This window comes from Electrona antarctica (genome assembly GCF_951216825.1).
Source record: "Electrona antarctica genome assembly, chromosome: 6".
Classification (NCBI taxonomy): Eukaryota; Metazoa; Chordata; class Actinopteri; order Myctophiformes; family Myctophidae; genus Electrona; species Electrona antarctica.
Genome location: NC_136811.1, coordinates 2,738,400 through 2,758,570, shown reverse-complemented (window position 1 = coordinate 2,758,570; position 20,171 = coordinate 2,738,400). Strand labels below are relative to the sequence as shown.

The following is a 20,171-nucleotide window of genomic DNA, read 5'->3' as shown; positions in this document are numbered from 1 at the left end:
ACAGACCAAACTGTAAATAAAAGGTTTACATGACTTTCTGTCTCAGTCCGTATATAGCGAGCTGTAGTGAATAAGTACAGAACAGTTGCAACGCTCACTTCACAGGGGTGTGATTTTTATTATTACAGTAGAAGTTTACAGACCAAACTGTAAATAAAAGGTTTACATGACTTTCTGCCTCAGTCCGTATATAGCGAGCTGTATTGAATAAGCAGAGAACAGAATATGGGACAGAGTTGCACCACTCACTTCACATGGGTGTGATTTTTATTATTACTACAGTTTTTTCTTATGAAAGCAGAGAGTCTTCTGTTTCATACGGTATATAGTATTTATATGTCGCTATAGGCCTTATTTTGTGAATATTGAGGAGTTCACGTCCATGTCTTCTCTGAAGTTATCTGGTGGGCACAAGCTGCATTCAATAACCAATTACTGTCTAACTGTAGATGGGATCAATGTTTACTGTTTTCCTCGTAAAAGTACACATTCAGGGTTTTCATTCGGTGTATAGGATGTATAGGATATTTATTGGGTTCAATTTTATATCTGCCTGTCAATGTCTCTGACTTTAAACCATCCATAACTCTGCTCGCTGTTCAAGATAACCACTTCCAGGCAAATGCAGGTGTTGCAAAAAGGTCAATATCTCCAGAATGGAACATGGTAAAATCAAAATGTATTTTTTTAATTGAAGTGGACAAGTTCAGCTTTCTTTTGATGTATGCGTGTGATTCTCGCTATAAGAGAACATTTTGCTGTGGGCCCCCGAACAAGGCCTTTGTGCAATGTTAAACGGTAGCAACATCCAAATAGGCCTGTCGAGATCTTGTAGCAATCAAAGTGTTAATACTGAATAGTTTCAATACACCAGCCAAGTGGAGTATCAGTATGCAAGTGATATTGCACTAATTGTACATCTGTTATTGAGGTAATTATTTACCTCCCCCCGGCCCCAAACAAACATGAAGGCGTATTTGACCTTTGAGACGCATACTGTACAAGCAGTGGTGGAAAAAGTACTCAATTGTTTTACTTAAGTAAAAGTACCAATACTGCAATTTAGAACTACTTTGTTACAAGTAAAAGTACGGAATTGAAAATGTACTTGAGTACAAAAGTATCGGCATCAAAATGTACTTAAAGTACTAAAAGTAAAATGTCCCATTTCACAAGTTCAAAATGTGTACAAAAATCTATTGAAAATAGCAGATCTACAAGCTCACAATGCGTTGCAACGCGACGCATTGTAAGCTTGTAGATTGGCTATTTTCAAATGGCCGAAATGTATAGGGTTGAAGTGGTTAATGCATGTTTTCTAATTAAAATTAAAATCACCAAAGTAACTAGTGACTAAGGTTTTCAAATAAATGTAGTGGAGTAAAAGTACAAATGTTGTCTCTGAGATGTAGTGGAGTAGAAGTAAAAGTATTGGAAATTGGAAATACTCAAGTAAAGTACAAATACCTCAAAATTGTACTTAGGTAAAAGTACTTAGTTACTTTCCACCACTGTGTACAAGTCATGTGTGTCCAAAAACCTGTACTTGCAGCACTTTGTCTCTGTAGGGCAGCATTGTCCACAGTGAAGACCAATAGAGACCATACATCGAAAATGTAGAGATGCAACATACAGTAAAATGTACAGTAGGGTTGTTCCAGCCCTGATTTCCGATCACGTGATCGTATCGGGGGCACATACATAAATAAACGTGATCGGGACATCCTTAGTATCAATATTATATCCATATCATGATATTAGACTGGATATTGTCTGTGATTTTGGATATTGTACTATTGTGATATGGCATACTGTAAGAAGTGTTCTATAATAAATATTGGATCCGGAAACATCTGTATCGGCAGATACTCAAAATGAAATGATCAGAATCGGATCGGGACCAAAAAACTAAAACGTTTACTAGTTGACTAGTTTACTAGTCGACTAGTTGTTTAACTACCTATTATGTAAAAAATATTTGTACATTTAAAAACTGTTCATTATTGGTGGCTATAACTATAATCTAGCTGATCTTGAGGCCTACAAAATCGGGGGGGTTTCTCATCAACTAGTAGTCAATGTCGACTAGTGGATTTACTAGTCGACTAGTTGAATAGTCGACTAGTTGCTTAAAGCCCTAATTCCTAATGTACAGCAGTGTTTCCCAAACTGTTTTAGCTCAAGGCCCAAAAGAGAGATGTGATGTCTATGTAGTGAAATGTGGTAAAACGTAAATACGGTATGCTAAACAATCACGTACACACACTGACAACATGTGCCCTTATTGTGGTAAAAAGTATTTTTATCCCACGATTTTGTAACCCATTTTTCACCCCTATGTCAATTATCTAATGTGATCCTGGGCTCTACACACCCTCCGCCAACCTAGTCCCCATATATGGGGGACATGGGGAGAGCAACGGACTTGAACTCATGCTTCCTATGCTACACAATCATGTACACACACTGACAACATGTGCCCTTATAGCAGGCTCACAGTGCATGGTCATACCAAAGACTCTAAAAATGGGACCCAGTGCCTCCCTGCTTGACACTCAGCATCAAGGGTTGGACTGGGGGTAAGTCCATGCGACATACTAGCGCCATGTCCAGGGGGTGTACTTGTACATCAAGCTGCCTCACGCTACAGAAACAGGAGATAGGCTCCTGCCCTATGGGCCTCATGGCTCGGCAAGGCTACTTACTTACTTACAGTGCATGGTCAGGGAGGTCACAGTCGTTACGGACGGGGGCCTCATTCAAAGTCCAATCTGATTATGTGTCTGAGCTAATCGGCAAATGTAATGTCCGTGGCCACCCTTGGCCAATAGAGGGTATGCGCATGCATGAAGTCAATGGCAAATCGAGTGGCAAAGTGAGTGGCAAAGTGAGTTTAACGTCGTTTAACATTGTTTAATACAATCAGATAGGACTTTTCTGTTTGGATGTATGGGCTGTCAAGGCCAGAAAGTAGGTTTTTTTTGCCACTCAGTAGGTGTTCCGGCATAACTTCCGGGTATGATGATGATGTCACGTGCATACCCTCTATAAGGGACCACCATTCTTGATGATGATGTAGGATGATTAGAGCGCCCCTCACTTCACACAGGTGTGATTTAAAAAAACACACACACAAATCTTCTCTTCCGGGGTGGGGGGGGGGGGCCCTGGCACAAAACATATGTTCAGATGTATCCATTGAGAATCCCGTGGACACTCTGCTGGTCATCAATTTATTTGGCTCAGCAGGGAATGCGACAAAATCAAAGCAAAAAAACTCCATGAAAGCAAGGCTTCGTGGGATGTGTAGTTGTGATAGAAAACAAAGTCATTTATTGGGTACTCCCTTAAGCCCCGCCCCCTGACCTTGGCCCAGCGCGTTCTCTCCTCTGAGGTGAGGGCAGCGATGCCTTCTCCCTCTGGCTCTCCGTCACAGCACTCCTTGATGTAGCTCAGCTGCCTGCGCACGCACGCACACGCGCACGCGCACACACACACACACAGACACACACGCATATGCACACACACACACACACACACACACGCACACAAAGCAAGAGAGGGCGACACGTTTTCAAATGAAGAGAAAAGGAACCCTCACACGTTTATCGTTAGTGAACCACAAAAAACTAGCATGTCTGAGAGGTCATTTTGACCTATTTTTTTTGAGATTTTGAACATGATTATCTTTGCCCATGAAGCTTTCAGAAGGTTCCCCTTCCATGACCATCATCATCCATCATCATTCCACCATCTCAGAAATGTTTGCCATCTGAAACATTCTCTAAATATGAATTTAAGCACATGCTACTTCTGTCACATTTGACTTCAGTCATGGTAGTTTTAAAGCCCTCTCTATAGACGCAACTCTCTACACCATGGGCCATATCTCACGTGCCGCGCCGCCTTATCGCTAAACTTCTTTGCCTTTGTTTTACTTTTGTTTGTTGTTAAACTTTTTTGAAATAGTTCAAATAGCCAGTCTACAAGCTCACAACGTGTCAATGTATATCGGCTAGTTGAACTATTTAAAAAAAAATTCAAGATAGTAAAATATGGCAAAGAGGTTTAGGGATAAGGGGTATGGCGCACCCAAGATAGGGCCATAAATCTCTTCGCCAAAAGTAGACGATATACAAGACCTTGTAGACCGGCTATTCTGGGGCTAATTCGCCCCAGAATGCGGCTGCTGGCTGGGGTTTAAGTGGTTAAATTATTATGTGTTTATTTGCATTCTTTAGTTTTGACCTTTAAAAGGTATATTCAGTGATTTCACTTAATTCAAATATCACTTCTTTTTTTGTTTTGTTGTGATAATCCTCCCTACTATAGAGTGTGCTGACCATATAACGGCCAAGCTACACCAGGCTTTTCTCGCGCATTTACCCTAAACGCGCGGCCCGCGCATGCGTTTAAAAAAATAGGACTGGACCTAAATTCACGCGTTTAGGGTAAACGCGCGTGTTTTGTGCGCGAAAAGCCTGGTGTAGCCCGGCCGTAAGGAGTTCCTCCCTGTCCCCAGTTAACCCCTGGGATCAAAAAAACGTAGGTTTCGTTTTTGGCTAGGTGGCCCAGCCTTCATTCAAACAGGATTGGCCTTCCGCCAATCATGATCGAGCGGGGGCGGGCCTTGGCGTGTGTGCTGTTGACCTGTCGCGTGTCCCCCCCCCCCCCACTGTAGTGCGTGCATGTGCACATCTTGTTACCGGGGCGGACCGGGGGGTTTTCCAAATCACCCAAATCACTGAATGCTCCTTTAAAATAAACAAACCGTATGACAATGAGGCTATACTGTACATTAAAATTGTGCACTGCTACTACTGTCTGTGCCAAATTCCATGTTTCTATACTCCACGCTCCTACAAACCTGAGCAGTTCGGGCGGGGTGAGGATCTGTCCGTCGCAGAGTGCGTCGAAGGTGAAGATACGTGCTCGACACATGACCACCACGTGGGAGGGACAGGGGCCTTCACTCTCTGGAAGACAACAAACAATAAATAACTGGGATTAAATGGACCCTTTGGACTGCAATACATTTTATTACTTTACTGCAGTGAGAGTGTTTAATTGTAAAACTAACTACGTGTGTGTTACTGTGTGTGTGTGTGTGTGTGTGTGTGTGTGTGTGTGTGTGTGTGTGTGTGTGTGTGTGTGTGTGTGTGTGTGTGTGTGTGTGTGTGTGTGTGTGTGTGTGTGTGTGTGTGTGTGTGTGTGTGTGTGTGTGTGTGTGTGTTACCAGTCTTGAAGTAGGTGAGCAGTGTGTCCTTGGTGAGTCCAGGTACTTTGCAGGTGCAGAAGAGCATTCGGTATTGGTCCATATCGAATGCCACATTACCGGCATTCTGGGGCGCCATTCTCTCCCTGGTGCGCGCACGCAGGCACGCACACAGTCACACAGACACACACAAACACACACACACACACACACACACAGGTTTGTAAATTTGTGGTTTGAGTTCAATTAGAAAAACAATATTCGGGTTGTTGACGGGTTAGGATTAAAGATTCAGAGGTTAGGTTTAGGTTTGGGTGGGGTTAGCCTGGGCAGAATTTCATTTCGGGCATATCGTTACGTCATGTTGTATTGTTTTGTAGTCGACAGGCAGGAACAATCAAACGGAACATCCTTTTCCCTCAATACTGATTTTTCTCAATAAAAGCTCCAGGCTACCAGAGCTTTTATTGTTATTCCGGATTGAGGGAAGAGGGAAGAGGAAGTTCCGTTTGATTGTTCCTGCCTGTCGACTACAAAACAATACTACAACATGACATGGCGATATCATCCGTTCCAGACCGGTTCACACGGCACTTTTGGAACAGAGACCAGGCTTTCCTCCGAGGTGGAAAGCCTGAATAACACCGAATAACACCGAATAACAGCTGATCTACAAGCTCACAAGCTTGTAGATCAGCTTGTGCGTATCAGGTCCCAGTACTGCAGTGTGTATGTGCGTGCGTGCCTTACGTGCGTATCAGGTCCCAGTACTGCAGTGTGTATGTGCGTGCGTGCCTTACGTGCGTATCAGGTCCCAGTATTGCAGCGTGTGCCATGTCCCCACGCTAGTGCGGTGCAGCTGGCTGCCCTCCATGGGGGGCCAGCAGTGCTCCAGGTACGGAGCGGGACCCCCGAAGTTGACGCTGAGCTGAGAGGGAGCGCGCACCTCCAGATAGGCCTTGTCCAGCCACCACTCCTCCAGCTGAGGACAACCAGACACACTTACTTTTTCCTTATTACTGTGGGAGAGTGCAACCCAATTCACGAAGCAACTCAAAACAAAATAGACTAGTAAGAAGCCTGGGGGCAAGAAGCGACCTCGCCTCCCTAAAGGGCGAGAGGTCACGTGCACGCATCCGCCTCGTTGACGGCAGACTGCTGGGCGAGCGCTGGCGCTTTGGCATGGGGGGGGGGGGAGTCAGATCAAGATGGAATGAATTCTGTACTGGACATACAAGGAGCATGTCTTGAGTGTACAGGGTTTGATGAGGCCAGATCAACATATGGAATGTCATAACTGGTCAGCTCTATACAGTATATGGAGATCTAAGGGTGGTAGTGGGGACATTCTCTTTGGAGAACGTTCCCCACAGAATAAATGGTAAATGGTGCATTTATATAGCGCCTTTATCCAAGGCGCTTTACATAGATTGTGCATTACATTCACCCCTTCACACACACATTCATACACCGATTGCGGCGGAAGCCATGCAAGGTATCAACCAGCACATCGGGAGCAATATGGGGTTCAGTGTCTTGCCCAAGGACACTTCGACATGTAGACAGGAGGAGCCGGGATTCGAACCGCCGACCCATGGATCATTGGACGACCTGCTCTACCTCCTGAGCCACAGTCGCCACAGTCGAATAGTGATGCTGGGGTTCAAGTGGTTAATGTAATGAATATACTTTGTTGATTCTTGATTCTCAACAGCACAAGGCATAAATCATTTAACCATATGTGACGTGATACAGAGTTACATTGTAATGTATAGTCCAGACGCTGTATCGTATCGTGTATCAGCACGCTCATGTTACTACAGTTGGGTGCCACCGATATTGTCCCTTATCATTTGACCCATTTAGGCCTGACCTCAAAACTTTTAAAAATCCTTCTAAATCCTGAAAAAATCCTTCTACATTTTCACGATTTTTCAAAAATAGCAGATCTACAAGCTCGTAGCGCGCCACTCGGTGGCGCGCTATGAGCTTGTAGATCTGCTATTTTTCAATAGCTAAATTATAACATAATGTTTAAAACACCAAAAGGGGTTAGCCCAAAATGGGTTAACTGTCCTTTTGCGCAGATCACGCAAACCTCAGCAAAAAGAAAAGGACAATATCGATGGCCTCCAACTGTAAGTGAATACCATGCATACAAGGACACAAGCAAACCCTTGCTACCGTGCAACACGCAGACTAGTTTTTTGGGGTCATCCAGATGTTCCCCCCGGGTTCTATGTTCTTCGCTTACCGTAGAGTTACAGAGGGCATTCACTTCTAGTCATTTTTACAAGTCGACTAGTTGTTTAACTATACCTATTATCTATTATGTTTTTTTAGGTTTTTTTTTGGAAATAAATATGTGTACATTTAAAAACTGTGTACATTGGTGACTATAACTATAATCTACCTGATCTTGAGGCCTACAAAATCGGGGAGAAAGAAAAAAAAACTTTTTTCTTATCAACTAGTCAACTAGTACCAACAAGGTCGACTAGTGGATTTACTAGTCGACTAGTAAACTAGTCGACTAGTAAACTAGTCGACTAGTCGAGCATTAAGCAACTAGTCGACTAGTTGCTTAATGCCCTATTACAGACTATATTGGTTTTCAACAAGGGTCCATTATTTATTCAGCATTTGAGCCACGGACCACCATTTGATGAGATTTAGCCTCTCAGACCCAAAACGAAAGAATATGTTGTCATTACTGATGTGGTACCGTAGTAGGAGAGATAACAGGCAAACGTTGATCAAAATAACAACTCTTCTACATTCTTGTAAATTGAGTAATGCAAGATGTTTAACAATAATTTAACTCTTGAGAGCATAACATTAAACCAAATGGACCCGTAAGGCCTTATAGCAAGGCCTGTAGCAGGGTTTTTCTTTTTTTCCCCCTTTTTTTTAAGATTTGTTTTATGCTTTTCTGCCTTTATTGATAGTATCAAGTGAAGACTGACAGGAAAGAGGGAGAGAGAGAAGGGGAGAAACATGCAGCAAAGGTCGTCATGAACGGGACTCGAACACGCAACGCGCGTCAGGCCAAAGCCTATATGTGGCATGTGCCTGGACCGCTTGGCCAGCGGGCGCCCCAAAAGGTTTTATTTTGTAAAGTATAATAAATGTTTTCATATTCACAGTTTTTTTTTATGTTTTTTCGCCTTTATGTTATATTTTTTTATAGAGGGACAGACAGTAGGCTGACAGGAAATGGGGAGAGAGATGGAGGAGTGACATGCAGTAAAGGCCGTCGGGATCGGGAGTCGAACCCGCGGCACACTGCCAGACTCAGACTACCGGCCAAGGTGCCTGGACCGCTGAGCCACGGCCCAGGCCCATATTCACAGTTTTAAACATTGAAGTGCTATCATATAAATTCCCTACCCAGTTCCTCTTGGTCCGGGCCCTCTGCAGCAGTGCGTGGTGCAGGCGTGCACCCACACCCTCTTTGAAGCGCCTCACCGCGGCCTCTGTCGCCTGGTACTCCTCCTCCGAGGCAAAGGGACGGACTGGAGGCCAAAACACGGTGGACAAAGGTTAACCGCAAAAGTCACCATAAAACAAGTTAACAACCACCGGAGACTGAAGCTTTACTGGAGACTGAGGTACTGTACATCTGAGGCTGTTTTTGTTTGCACTGCAGTGCAGTACAAACAACTTCTGGGACCACCTTAACCCATTTAGACCTGACGTCGAAATTAAAAAAAATGTCTTCTGAATCCTGACAGTTTTCTGAAAAACCCTATGTTTCTATGTCAGTCGTTCTCAAACTATTTGATGTCAAGGACCCCCAAGATAATATGTAATTGGCCGCCGAACCCCATCTGAAAATATGTAGTTCCAGGGACGCCCCCGGAAGCAACGATTTGAGTAAAAAACATTCGCTCTGAAAGAATATATTTTCAAAGATGTGCGCCACATTTTCACAGTTTTTCAAAAATGGCAGACCTACAAGCTCGTAGCGCGGCACTCGGCGCTTTAGCTATTTTTCAATAGCTAAAGTATAACATAATGCTTAAAACACCAAAAGGAGTTCTCGCCCAGAATGGATTAAAACCTCTAGGGGTCCCAGACTCGTGCCCTATAGGCTGATTTTGTAATTAGTTTTAAAAACCAACAGCAGATTAAAAAACATGGCAGGCTAGTAAGCAACGTAGCCACAGCTAATAACATGAATTGGTGTATTTGCATTAAATGCAAATGAATGTAGATACGTAAATCATTACATTTGCATCGTTGCGTGGGGGACTCCGGCCGGTCAACTACTGTAAGTACAGTGATGTTTAAGTGGTTAAGAGGAGCAAGCATAGTTCCTTTCCCGTACCTGCGTCCAGGTATTTGGACAGAGTGACGTCCAGCGGGGGGACAGGGAGGGACGGCAGGCTGTCCTGGTAGTGGAATGTCCTCTCTGGACGCACCTCTGACACCTGGTTCGCCATGTCTTCCACTGCAAGGAGGACAAATCAGTAATTTCATGCTAAACCTCTGACACCTGGTTCGCCATGTCTTCCACTGCAAGGAGGACAAATCAGTCATTTCATGCTAAACCTCTGACACCTGGTTCGCCATGTCTTCCACTGCAAGGAGGACAAATCAGTAATTTCATGCTAAACCTCTGACACCTGGTTCGCCATGTCTTCCACTGCAAGGAGGACAAATCAGTAATTTCATGCTAAACCTCTGACACCTGGTTCGCCATGTCTTCCACTGCAAGGAGGACAAATCAGTCATTCCAAGCTAAACCCATAACACATTTAGGCCTCACGACACGTTGACATTTACAAGATGTCTTCTAAATCCTGACAGTTTTCTGAAATAGCCTACCTATGTTTCTGTATCAGTGGTGATCAATATTTCATGTCACGGACCCCAAAAAGTATATGTAATTGGCCGCCGACCCCCCCCCCCCCATCAAGCCCTTATCAGTCATTAATTGACTGATGAAAAATACTGGTGGTCCAGAGTTCAAAAAGGTAGAGAACCACAGAAGATGTATTCTTATCTCACGGTTAACTTCATTCCGTTCTGTTCCTTATCCAACCTTCCATATTAAACTCATGTTAAATTAACTGATACTGATATATATTGCATGAGCGTCGAGCACACACATGCAATATATATTTACTAATAATGGTGACTCAACCAGGCAAACTGTACACTTCCCTTTTTACTTCATGAGATTTGAACTCCCCTTTTCTGTGGAATGTCTTCACCTCCAACTTCCAGTGAATTAGACATTAGAAGAATTTAGAACATTGACTCGATCATCATCTAGGACCTAGATGATGATGAGTCTAATCTAATCTGCCCTAAATGACCAGTGCAGGTGACCTAGATTCTACGTCACCTGCACTGGTCATTTAGGGCAGATTCACACTGAGTCTGATTGATTCAAACTGTTCCCGAATACGATTTCCTGGTGCCCGCTGGCCATGATTCACATTGGCCTTGATTCTTCCGCATCCGAGTACACTTCATTCAACTGTATTCAATGCTTTCACATTGCAGCGATCCGTATCCGAGTACACTTCATTCAACTGTATTCAATGCTTTCACATTGCAGCGATCTGTACAGGGCTGTACAGTGGATAAAAATTCCACCACAACCAGCACACACTGCACAGATAGCAGAAACTCTACAGCCCGCTCCGTCGAGGCACACACAAACAAACAAGCCCTAATACCACCACTTTTACAGAACAACATAAACATAAACAGACAACTTACACAACCCTTTGTTGCTCTCACAAGAATGCTGGCAAAAGACAGAAGAGGGTTTATTTGTCACTCACTTTGCCTGCCTGTCAAAACAAAACAAAAATATTTTTAAAAATCATATCATAACTTGAGCGGTTAGTTAGTTCCTTTAGCGGACATTTTGAGGATCCAATGGAGTTAAGAGGTTTTGTCCAAAGAACTTTTCACTACTTTCCATTGGTTCAATATTTTCGAAACAACAACACAGACGTAAAGGGTGTTCAATAGCACTGATTTATGAAACAACACACAGACGTAAAGGGTGTTCAATAGCACTGATTTATGCCAAAAAAAAATCAAAAACCTCAAAAATGGAGTTAGGAGGTTTCCTTCCGACAGCAACGATATACTGTATACCGGTATGCCATATTCAGGTTAACCCATTCTGGGCGGGAACCCCTTTTGGTGTTTTAAACATTATGTTATAATTTAGCTATTGAAAAACAGGCAGAAACAGCCAATATGATTTGGGAACCGCTGGTCTACTGTATACGTGTTCGCCTTGCTTAATGTAAGTCACTGGATAAAGAGAATCTGCTAAATGTCTACATTGCAAATTGTAGTCGTGAGGATAGATAGAGTTGGGCGCCTAAATATCAATATTGCGATGATATTGTGGCTTTGTGGGGATGACTAATTTAACAATATTTATTTTATGAGATGTTTCATAAATAAACATCAGCAATGCCTATAAATGCTGTCATTACCAAAGGTAAATAGGCTAATGGAAACAGCTATAATGGTAAAGTTACATAACTATGGTGCAGCCTTTGAACTAAGCAAGGACAAGATAACACAATGCCATAACACAGTAGTATAGCCTATATTACATTATCCAAACTCCAAATATCAGGATATTGAATGTATGTATGATGTATCACTATATTGATTGCCCTACATGATCGAGACACTGTACTCAAATAACCCAATGAACTTCATCACATGAATCTAATCAGTAGTAAGTAATATGTAGATAGATTAAGTATTGTGTAATAACATAAAACCAAACACGACCATATATTATTCTCTCAGGCATAATGGAAACTAATTCGGTTTGGTGTTTGTTTGTTGGTTGTTTTTTAATGTAGTAAAGCATCATTGGGGTTCACAAAAGGCACTATATAAAATCAAGCTGTATTATATTATTACTATTATTATTATTATTATTATTATTATTAAAACCATTATGACTGAAACGCCTGCCTATAGTAGCCTATAGAATGTTTTGGTTAATTCCCTGTAGTTTGTGCACATTCCATGCTGCAGTAATCTGTAATTCTGTGTAGATTTATACATAAGTGTGTGTGTCACTTGACAAAACCTAAAGAGCAGATCTACAAGCTGACAACGCGTCGCAGGGCGACGCGTTGTCAGCTTGTAGATCTGCTCTTTAAGGTTTTGGCACGCACGCGACACCCTCGTACGACGTACACACATATTAAGCAGCGCCTCAAACGACCCCGTTTTTTTTTCTTGCAATGCAAATCAAAATCGCAACAAGTAGACGAGAAAACCACCGCCAATATTAAAGCATTAGGCTTTAACTTTTTTAGATCACTTTTTTATGCGATCTGAATGATGCCATTCCACAACAACCCTAATAATAGCAAATAAATAGAATCTACAATTTATTTAAACATTACACAGACATTATTAGAATATATTAGACAGAATAAACGCATGTATATAGCCTGATATCCCGCAGCTTGTGCCGGCGGGGCTGCAGGGAAGGGTCCCGTATATAATTCTGCAGGGATATAGATTTAAACAGTTTTTTTTTAAGACACATTTTCCCCCCTCATTGTAATAAATAATAAAGTAACGTATTGAGCTCACCTTTGTGGACAGTTGGACACACACTAGTGTAGAGAGGGTTATTTATTTATGTATCCCTGCAGTGGCAGCGCCAGCCTCTCTGTGTGTTGTTATTAACATAACCTAACAGTAGAATTGTTTTACCTTTGCCCTAGTTTCGTCTCCCCCGGTCCCGGTAGAAAGAAATAAAAGACATGGTTTCCATTTCACTGCAGTGTGCTCGCATCCGGTCGAAGTCTGTACTGTATCCGGTAATTTTCTTCCCCCCAACCACGCACACAAGCATTGCAGCACACCATATCCGGCACAAACCGGATCTTCGCAGTGCAGAGCGAATTGGATCCCCTATTGGTCGGATCCTTCTAGCTCTCTGCGGAACACAATACACACCATCCCATGGCCCGGGGAGACGGTCCCATGACCCGGGGAGACGGTTGCACGCTGTGATTGGTTGTCGTCATAAACAACCCAGCTAGCCTATTTTTTTCCTTTTTTTGTGTCTTTATTGGCAGAAACATCAATCCTTATACAAACAAAGAGACATGCCATTTAGTATTTAGATCGAATCAAATTGTGTAAATAGATTTAGCTCTTCAAGCTCTTCCATACGCTGTCTATAACTATTGTGTCCAGCTTAATCAATTACCAAAATAACAACATTTGGCCGGCCAGTAAAGAGAAAAAGTCAGACAGCTTTCCAAAATGTGTGCATCGTGGATTAGATTGATTGATTGATTGATTGATTGAATGATTGATTGATTGATTGATTGATTGTTTTGACAATTGTATTAACAGAAGGGGGTACTTTTACTTACTTTTTTGGAAACATGTTGAAAAATCTTTATTGGGAATAACCCCCTTGAACACCCGGATGACACCTATGGGCGAAATTAAACCATTGCACTCTTGGGTGGTGTAGAATAGATCAGGATAATGTAGTTGAGCATATAAATGCTATTTTTTGCCATAGACACACACACACACACACACACACACACACACACACACACACACACACACACACACACACACACACACACACACACACACACACACACATTGTTCAAAGGTGATTCTAATCTGTGCCTATACAAGGTTATATTAATGTCACATCAACATACTGAACGGAAAGGTGTCTGTACACATTTGCTTTGTTTTCGTTTATTTCAAAATTCTATCCGACCATTTTGTAACCAATCTTTTGCCTAAACTGTAATCTTATGGGCACTACTCAGACTATATCCCTCTGCCAACCTGGGGAGAGCCCCGAACTGCACGAGGATTGAGCAGGCCGCTTCTTCTTATCACCTGACAGGGGGATGAGTTTCCCTGGTACCCCGTATATAGCGTGTGGAAGGAACACATTATCAAAGAAAACAAATTAATTACACATTAAGAAATTCCATAAATTGGTCTGGGCCATGGCTCAGCAGTCCAGGCACCTTGGCTGATAATCCAGGTTTTCGAATTGAAAATGTACTTGAGTAAAAGTACAAAAGTATCGGCATCAAAATGTACTTAACCTACTAAGAGTAAAAGTATTCATATTGCAGAATGTGCCATTTCACAAGTCGCGTTGCGACGCATTGTGAGCTTGTAGATCGGCTCTTTTCAAATGGCTGAAATGTATAGGGTTGAAGTGGTTAATGTATGTTTTCTAATCAAAATTAAAATCTCCAAAGTAACTAGTAACTAAAGTTTTCAAATAATTGTAGTGGAGTAAAAGTACAAATTTTGGCTCCGAGATGTAGTGGAGTAGAAGTAAAAGTACTGGAAATAGGAAACACTCAAGTAAAGTACAAATACAGTACTTAAGTAAAAATACTTAGTTACTTTCCAGCACTGGATATAGCAGAACATCCACTCCACATGTTGTGGGTCATCATACAGTATTCAAGATAAGACACTTATTTGTAGTTGTACACCAGAATAAACCTGCGCAATAATAAGACTATATACTAGTCCTGAGCTCACATCTTTATGACCAGCCTCTCTGGAACGCTCTCCCCAAACACATCCGAGATGCCCCCTCACTTCCCACCTTCAAATCTGCACTGAAAACCCACCTGTTCACAATCGCATTTCCAAGCTGATGTGTTTTTAAAACTTGTTATATGCACTGTTTTATTGGTTTTATTCTTATAATAGTTTTTTCTAATAAAGTTGTCTTTTTTTCTTGTTCCCCCCCTGGCCCCAACACATGTAAAGCATCTTTGAGTGTCATGAAAAGCGCTATATAAATCCCAGATATTATTATTATTATTCCAAAGAAGAGAAAAGGAATAGCATGTAATCTGAATTTAGCCATATACTAAAGAAGAAGTTGGGGGGAAAAGTATGCTTAGGTGCATCGTGGCCCACACCCCCTCTATTTCTCAGCTGTTTCTCACAACAGCCTTTAGCTATTATAGTTCACTGTGAGAGTAGGTAGGAAGGTTTTTGAGGTCTTTCAGTCGTTCAACCACAGAAGAGGATGGACCACGTGTTCCTCCGTGTTCTCCTCTGTGAGTATATCGCTATTATTATTACTACTCAACTCAAAATGTATTTATATATACCAGGTCAACCAAAATGCTGTACACGTTTTGTTTTTTTTAAGAGCAATGCAATATAAACAGACATTAGCAGACAATAGAATAAGCACAAACAAAACAAGCATTAGCACCATTGAGGGAAAACACAACAGGGCTATACAGGATCAGCTGTCAATGCAAAAGGCCAGAGAGAAGAAATAAGTCTTTATAGCAAGGATTTAAAAATGGCTATCGACTGCATGGGCGGCTCTCTGATGTGTATTGGCAAATTATTCCAGAGCCTGCATGATGGGGGGGGGGGGGGCTGGGAAGGCCCCCGTTGGTCACCCCCTTAGTTCTTTTGTTGGGGTCGCTGGCACCGAGCTCACAGCTGCAGCTGGTCAGTCCACCTCAAGGCTCTGGCTGGATGGAGTGCACGGTCGGAAACCAGATCCGCAACAAGGGACGGCCGATGGTTGCCAACGCATTTCGAATTTTAAAAAGCATACATTAAAGCTTATACAGTCAATTCGGAAGCGGACAGAGAGCCGATGGAGCGAGGCTATAAGGCTTTGATTGATTGATTGAAGAATTTATTAACAGTTTGCAGAATTACAGTACATTTCAAGCACAAACTCAATACAAAGGCTGTTAACTGTGAGTGGACGACCCAATTAAGCATTACACTTGTTTCCAATAGGGTCCACCATGTTCAAATCATCAAAACATTTAGAGACGTACAAATAGACACTTCTATAGACAGAACAGGAATTCATCATAGTGATGATCATGGTGTGATATGGTCGCTTCTTTTTTCCCCACATAGCCTACTAAATTAGTTCTATTGAACTAATGTATGTGAATCATTTTAATGAAGGAATATAGCTGTACTTAAATATTAACATTTTGTTCAAGGCAGAGAAAAAGAGATAACCCAGCTACTCACCGGAGACGTACAAGTCAATAATGTTAAAATAGTAAAAAGGTGCTCCTGGATCCGACGGGACAAAACGTCAGATACAAAAAGTAAAATATCACACCTGTGTGAACTGAGCGACATTGTTATAGTTACTGTACTGTACTGTGCTGTGTAGGCTACTGTATTGTAGACTGTACTGTGCTCTGTACTGTATTTTGATTATTTTTTGGAAAACATCTTCGAGAAATGAGTTACAGGAACGCGCCCAGGGCTCATACTGTAGTGTAAAGTGCCACTTTACTCTGTGCTGTACTCTACTGACCACTTTAGGTATTGCAGCTGTCCGTGCTCAGACACAGAGACAGACACGTACACATACATATAGGGACACACATAGCTGCATAATGGAGCGGAGGCACCGCTCAAAAATAAGCTTTATTAAGCCAACATGTTTCGACCCAAACGGTCTTCATCAGGGCTGCATCAAGTGAAACCACATCAATGGAATTAGTTTAGTATTTGATTTTATGTAGGATCATTGTAGGATCACTCGACCATTGTTCTTATCTTTTTTGTAGATTTATTTTATTTAAATAAACTGTCCCTGCTACAGAGAGTGATGATGCAACTTATACATTACTGAGAAATCACTTTTCAAAACAAAGTTACGAAGTGCTTTCCAATGGCAGAATAAAACAACAAAGTTAAAACAAAGTCATTGTATGAATAAACCCAATGGTCTAAGAAGTGAAAGCCTTTGTGCACAGGTGAGTTTTCAGCTGTGACTTAAAAGAACACAGTGAGCTAGCTTGCTCTTGGAGCCTCTGGCAGGGCATTCCAGAGCCGCAGTGCCCCGGGCCGAGGAAGCCCGGACGGTCACCCATGGTGACATGTTGAGTAGCGGGAACTTCCACGAGAGCCTAGCTTGTTCGAGGATCTAAGGCCACGCGTCGGCCTATACGGCTTCAGCATATCCGTAATGTAGCTATGGGGGCCTGGCCAGGCAGGGCTTTAACAGTTCTCAGTAAAATCAATCTTAAAAACTTAAAGTGAATCCCAAAACTCACAGGCAGCCAGTGAAGAGAGGCGAGAACCAGGCCTGGACTGGCCACTTAACGCACCAGACATACAGGATGTCCGGACCGGACCGGATCTACACAGATCGGTATGCCGATCTGTGTAGTGGGCCGGTCTGGGCCAAATGTTAAATTAGTTGTCTGTTTCAGTGATAGTTGTCTGTTGTATGTGTATATCATTGCGAATGCAGTGATTGCGAATGCAGTGATTGCGAAACAGTGAGCGATTACTATAACCCAGGCAGAACTGCCTCTCTGTATGTCTGTCTGTCTGTGTGTCACGCTGTGACACCACCCGCCCGCCACCAGAGTAGAACACTTTTAAAAGAGACAAAAAATGCACGCACACACACAGTAGCAAACTTTAAAAAGAGACAAAAAAAAGTACATAATTTATACTAATTGTTGCAATTTACGAGCTGCGTTGGCTTCCCACGTTCGCACATCTTACTTGTTTATGTTCTGTAAAAGTGGGCAGATTAAGGGCTTATGTATTTCAAGTATTTGTATGTGCCTCAACCCGAAAAGTCGGTAGAGTATCTGCGCGCTGGTTGTGGTGGCCCAGTCTGAGCCAAATTCAATGTCAGGGCTCAATTTTTGTCTCAGTCCAACCCTGGCGAGAACAGGTGTAATGTGGCCAGGTCATGCCTCCTAGAGCTGGTCAATAATCTAGAGTAGCTGCTGAATTGTGCACTAGTTGGAGACGGGAGAAAGAGTATGTGTTTATTAAAGCAGCACCGTGTAGATTGGAGTATCAGTGGCCACTTTGACTTTGGACACAAATAACATGGCAGCCAACTTCTTTGACTTCATTACCCAAGAGTCTCTCTCTGCGAGCATGCCCAGCGAGGACGCGCCGTGATTGGCCAGTCTTTGGCTTTGACTGGCAGTTCTGACTTGGTGCCGCCTTAATTGACAAATGCCAGGATGAAACTCATTGTCGACCCAAAAGGACAATACATAGTAATATGACTATGAGCGAGCCGCTAGCTAGCTGAGTCTATGGAAGGTGTTGTTCCTTGCTTAAAACCCATTTAGACCTAAGTTCGATTCTACAAAATGTCTTCTAAAAAAGTTTTCTGAAAAACCCATGTTTCTATGTCAGTGGTTCTCAAACTATTTCATGTCAAGGACCCCCAGCATTATCTGTATTTTGCAGCTTGTAGATCTGCTATTTTTCAATAGCTAAAGTATAACATAATGCTTGAAACATCAAAAGGGGTTCCCGCCCAGAATGGGTTAAACATTCTTTTAATTTTGTGGGTCATATAACATGTTATAAAAGTTACATTACGGCTTTAAGTATGAAATATGTCATGAATTCATGCTTTGCTCGATATTGTTTCACTTTTCTTTTCTTTTCTTTTTTCCAGTGCTGTGTAGCTTCCTCTCCTATGGACACAGTCAAGGTGAAGATTGATTGATTTCTCTCAACATCATAATATGATAATTATGATGTAAATATTATTTACACCTCACGTCACATAGTTCACACTCTCATTCATGCCATCTATTTGTGTCAGTATTATGTATTCTAAGGGGCGACTCACACTCACACAGATTGATGTATGCTTGTTGTATGAGATGTATAGCTGATGCAAGCTCGCAATGCATTTCCAATGGGAGTCACATGGTTTGACACAACATTTGTGTTGTATGAGGGGGAGGGGGGCAGTCGAAACACAGCCGAAAGCCATACAACAGCTTGTAGTCCAAAATGTTGTATCAAACCATGTGACTTCCATTGGAAATGCATTGGGGCGGCCATGACACCATGAACATTCATACAACAAGCATGCATCAATGTTTTAAAGGTGTGAGTCGCCCCTATGGCTATCTACTCAACGTGTTGTTACTGTGGTGTAGTGGCAGACAGACAGACAGACAGGCTTGTAGATCTGCTATTTTTAAACGTACTTACTTACTTTTGGTACTTTTGACGCCAATACTTTTGTACTTATACCGAACTTGTACTTGTTACAGAGTATTACAATAGGGTACTGAAGCTTTTACTTAAGTACAACATCAGTGGTGTAAAGTAACCAAGTACATCTACTCAAGCAGGCCTACAGTACTTAAGTACAATTTTTAGGTATTTTTACTTTGCTGGAGTATTTTCAATTTAAAATAGTTCTACTCCACTACATGGCAAATACTGTACTTTTACTCCACTACAAATATTTGAAAACTTTAGTTACTAGTTACTTTGTAGATTTGGATTATTATTACAAAAAATACATTAAACCACTTTAAGCCCTTTATACATTCCGGACATTTGAAAATAGGAGATCCACAATCCGACCTACAAATTGTAGATGTGCTATTTTCAAAAGATTTTTTTAATACATTTTATACATATGAAAACTTGTGAAACTGGACACTCTGCATAATGAGTACTTTTACCTTCGGTACTTTAAGTATACACTTTGATACCTAGTTGACACGTCCACAAGCAGCCAGGTCTGCATCAGTGTCTATTGCAGCTCACTGCCATTTTGTGCAGCTTTGTTCAAGAACTGCACATCCAGCAATAACTTGCTATCGATAGCTACAGATATGGGAGGCCTGCAGGCTGTTATTCGACTTCTGTTAGAAGGGAACTTTGATAAAACCTTTACGTGACATATCAATGTCTAAGGGGCGACTCACACGGTCGCAACAGATTGATGTATGCTTGTTGTATGAGATGTATAGCTGATGCAAGCTCACAATGCATTTCCAAAGGGAGTCACATGGTTTGACACAACATTTGTGTTGTATGAGGGGGGCAGTCGAAACACAGCCGAAAGCCATAGAACAGCTTGTAGTCCAAAATGTTGTATCAAACCATGTGACTTTTGGAAATGCTTTGGGGCGGCCATGACACTTAC

The 20,171-nt window shown here is 42.1% G+C and overlaps 1 protein-coding gene across 2 annotated transcripts in view; it reads right to left on the bottom strand.

Annotated features, from left to right (window-relative positions):
• LOC306925449 (peroxisomal carnitine O-octanoyltransferase-like) overlaps window positions 1-12,939 on the bottom strand; it is a 46,432-nt gene extending 33,493 nt beyond the window's left edge. Inside the window, exons 1-8 of one of the 2 annotated variants that reach the window (XM_079504274.1) lie at window positions 12,815-12,939; window positions 10,949-11,022; window positions 9,546-9,668; window positions 8,606-8,730; window positions 6,016-6,197; window positions 5,237-5,361; window positions 4,868-4,976; window positions 3,367-3,460 (exon numbers count right to left, since the gene is read on the bottom strand). In XM_079504274.1, the coding sequence (XP_079360400.1) occupies window positions 3,367-3,460; window positions 4,868-4,976; window positions 5,237-5,361; window positions 6,016-6,197; window positions 8,606-8,730; window positions 9,546-9,660 (750 nt within the window). In that variant the 5' untranslated portion in view covers window positions 9,661-9,668; window positions 10,949-11,022; window positions 12,815-12,939. The remainder of the gene's footprint in view (window positions 1-3,366; window positions 3,461-4,867; window positions 4,977-5,236; window positions 5,362-6,015; window positions 6,198-8,605; window positions 8,731-9,545; window positions 9,669-10,948; window positions 11,023-12,814) is intronic. The other variant, XM_079504273.1, reaches the window with a different exon arrangement.
• Window positions 12,940-20,171: the final 7,232 nt, after the last annotated feature.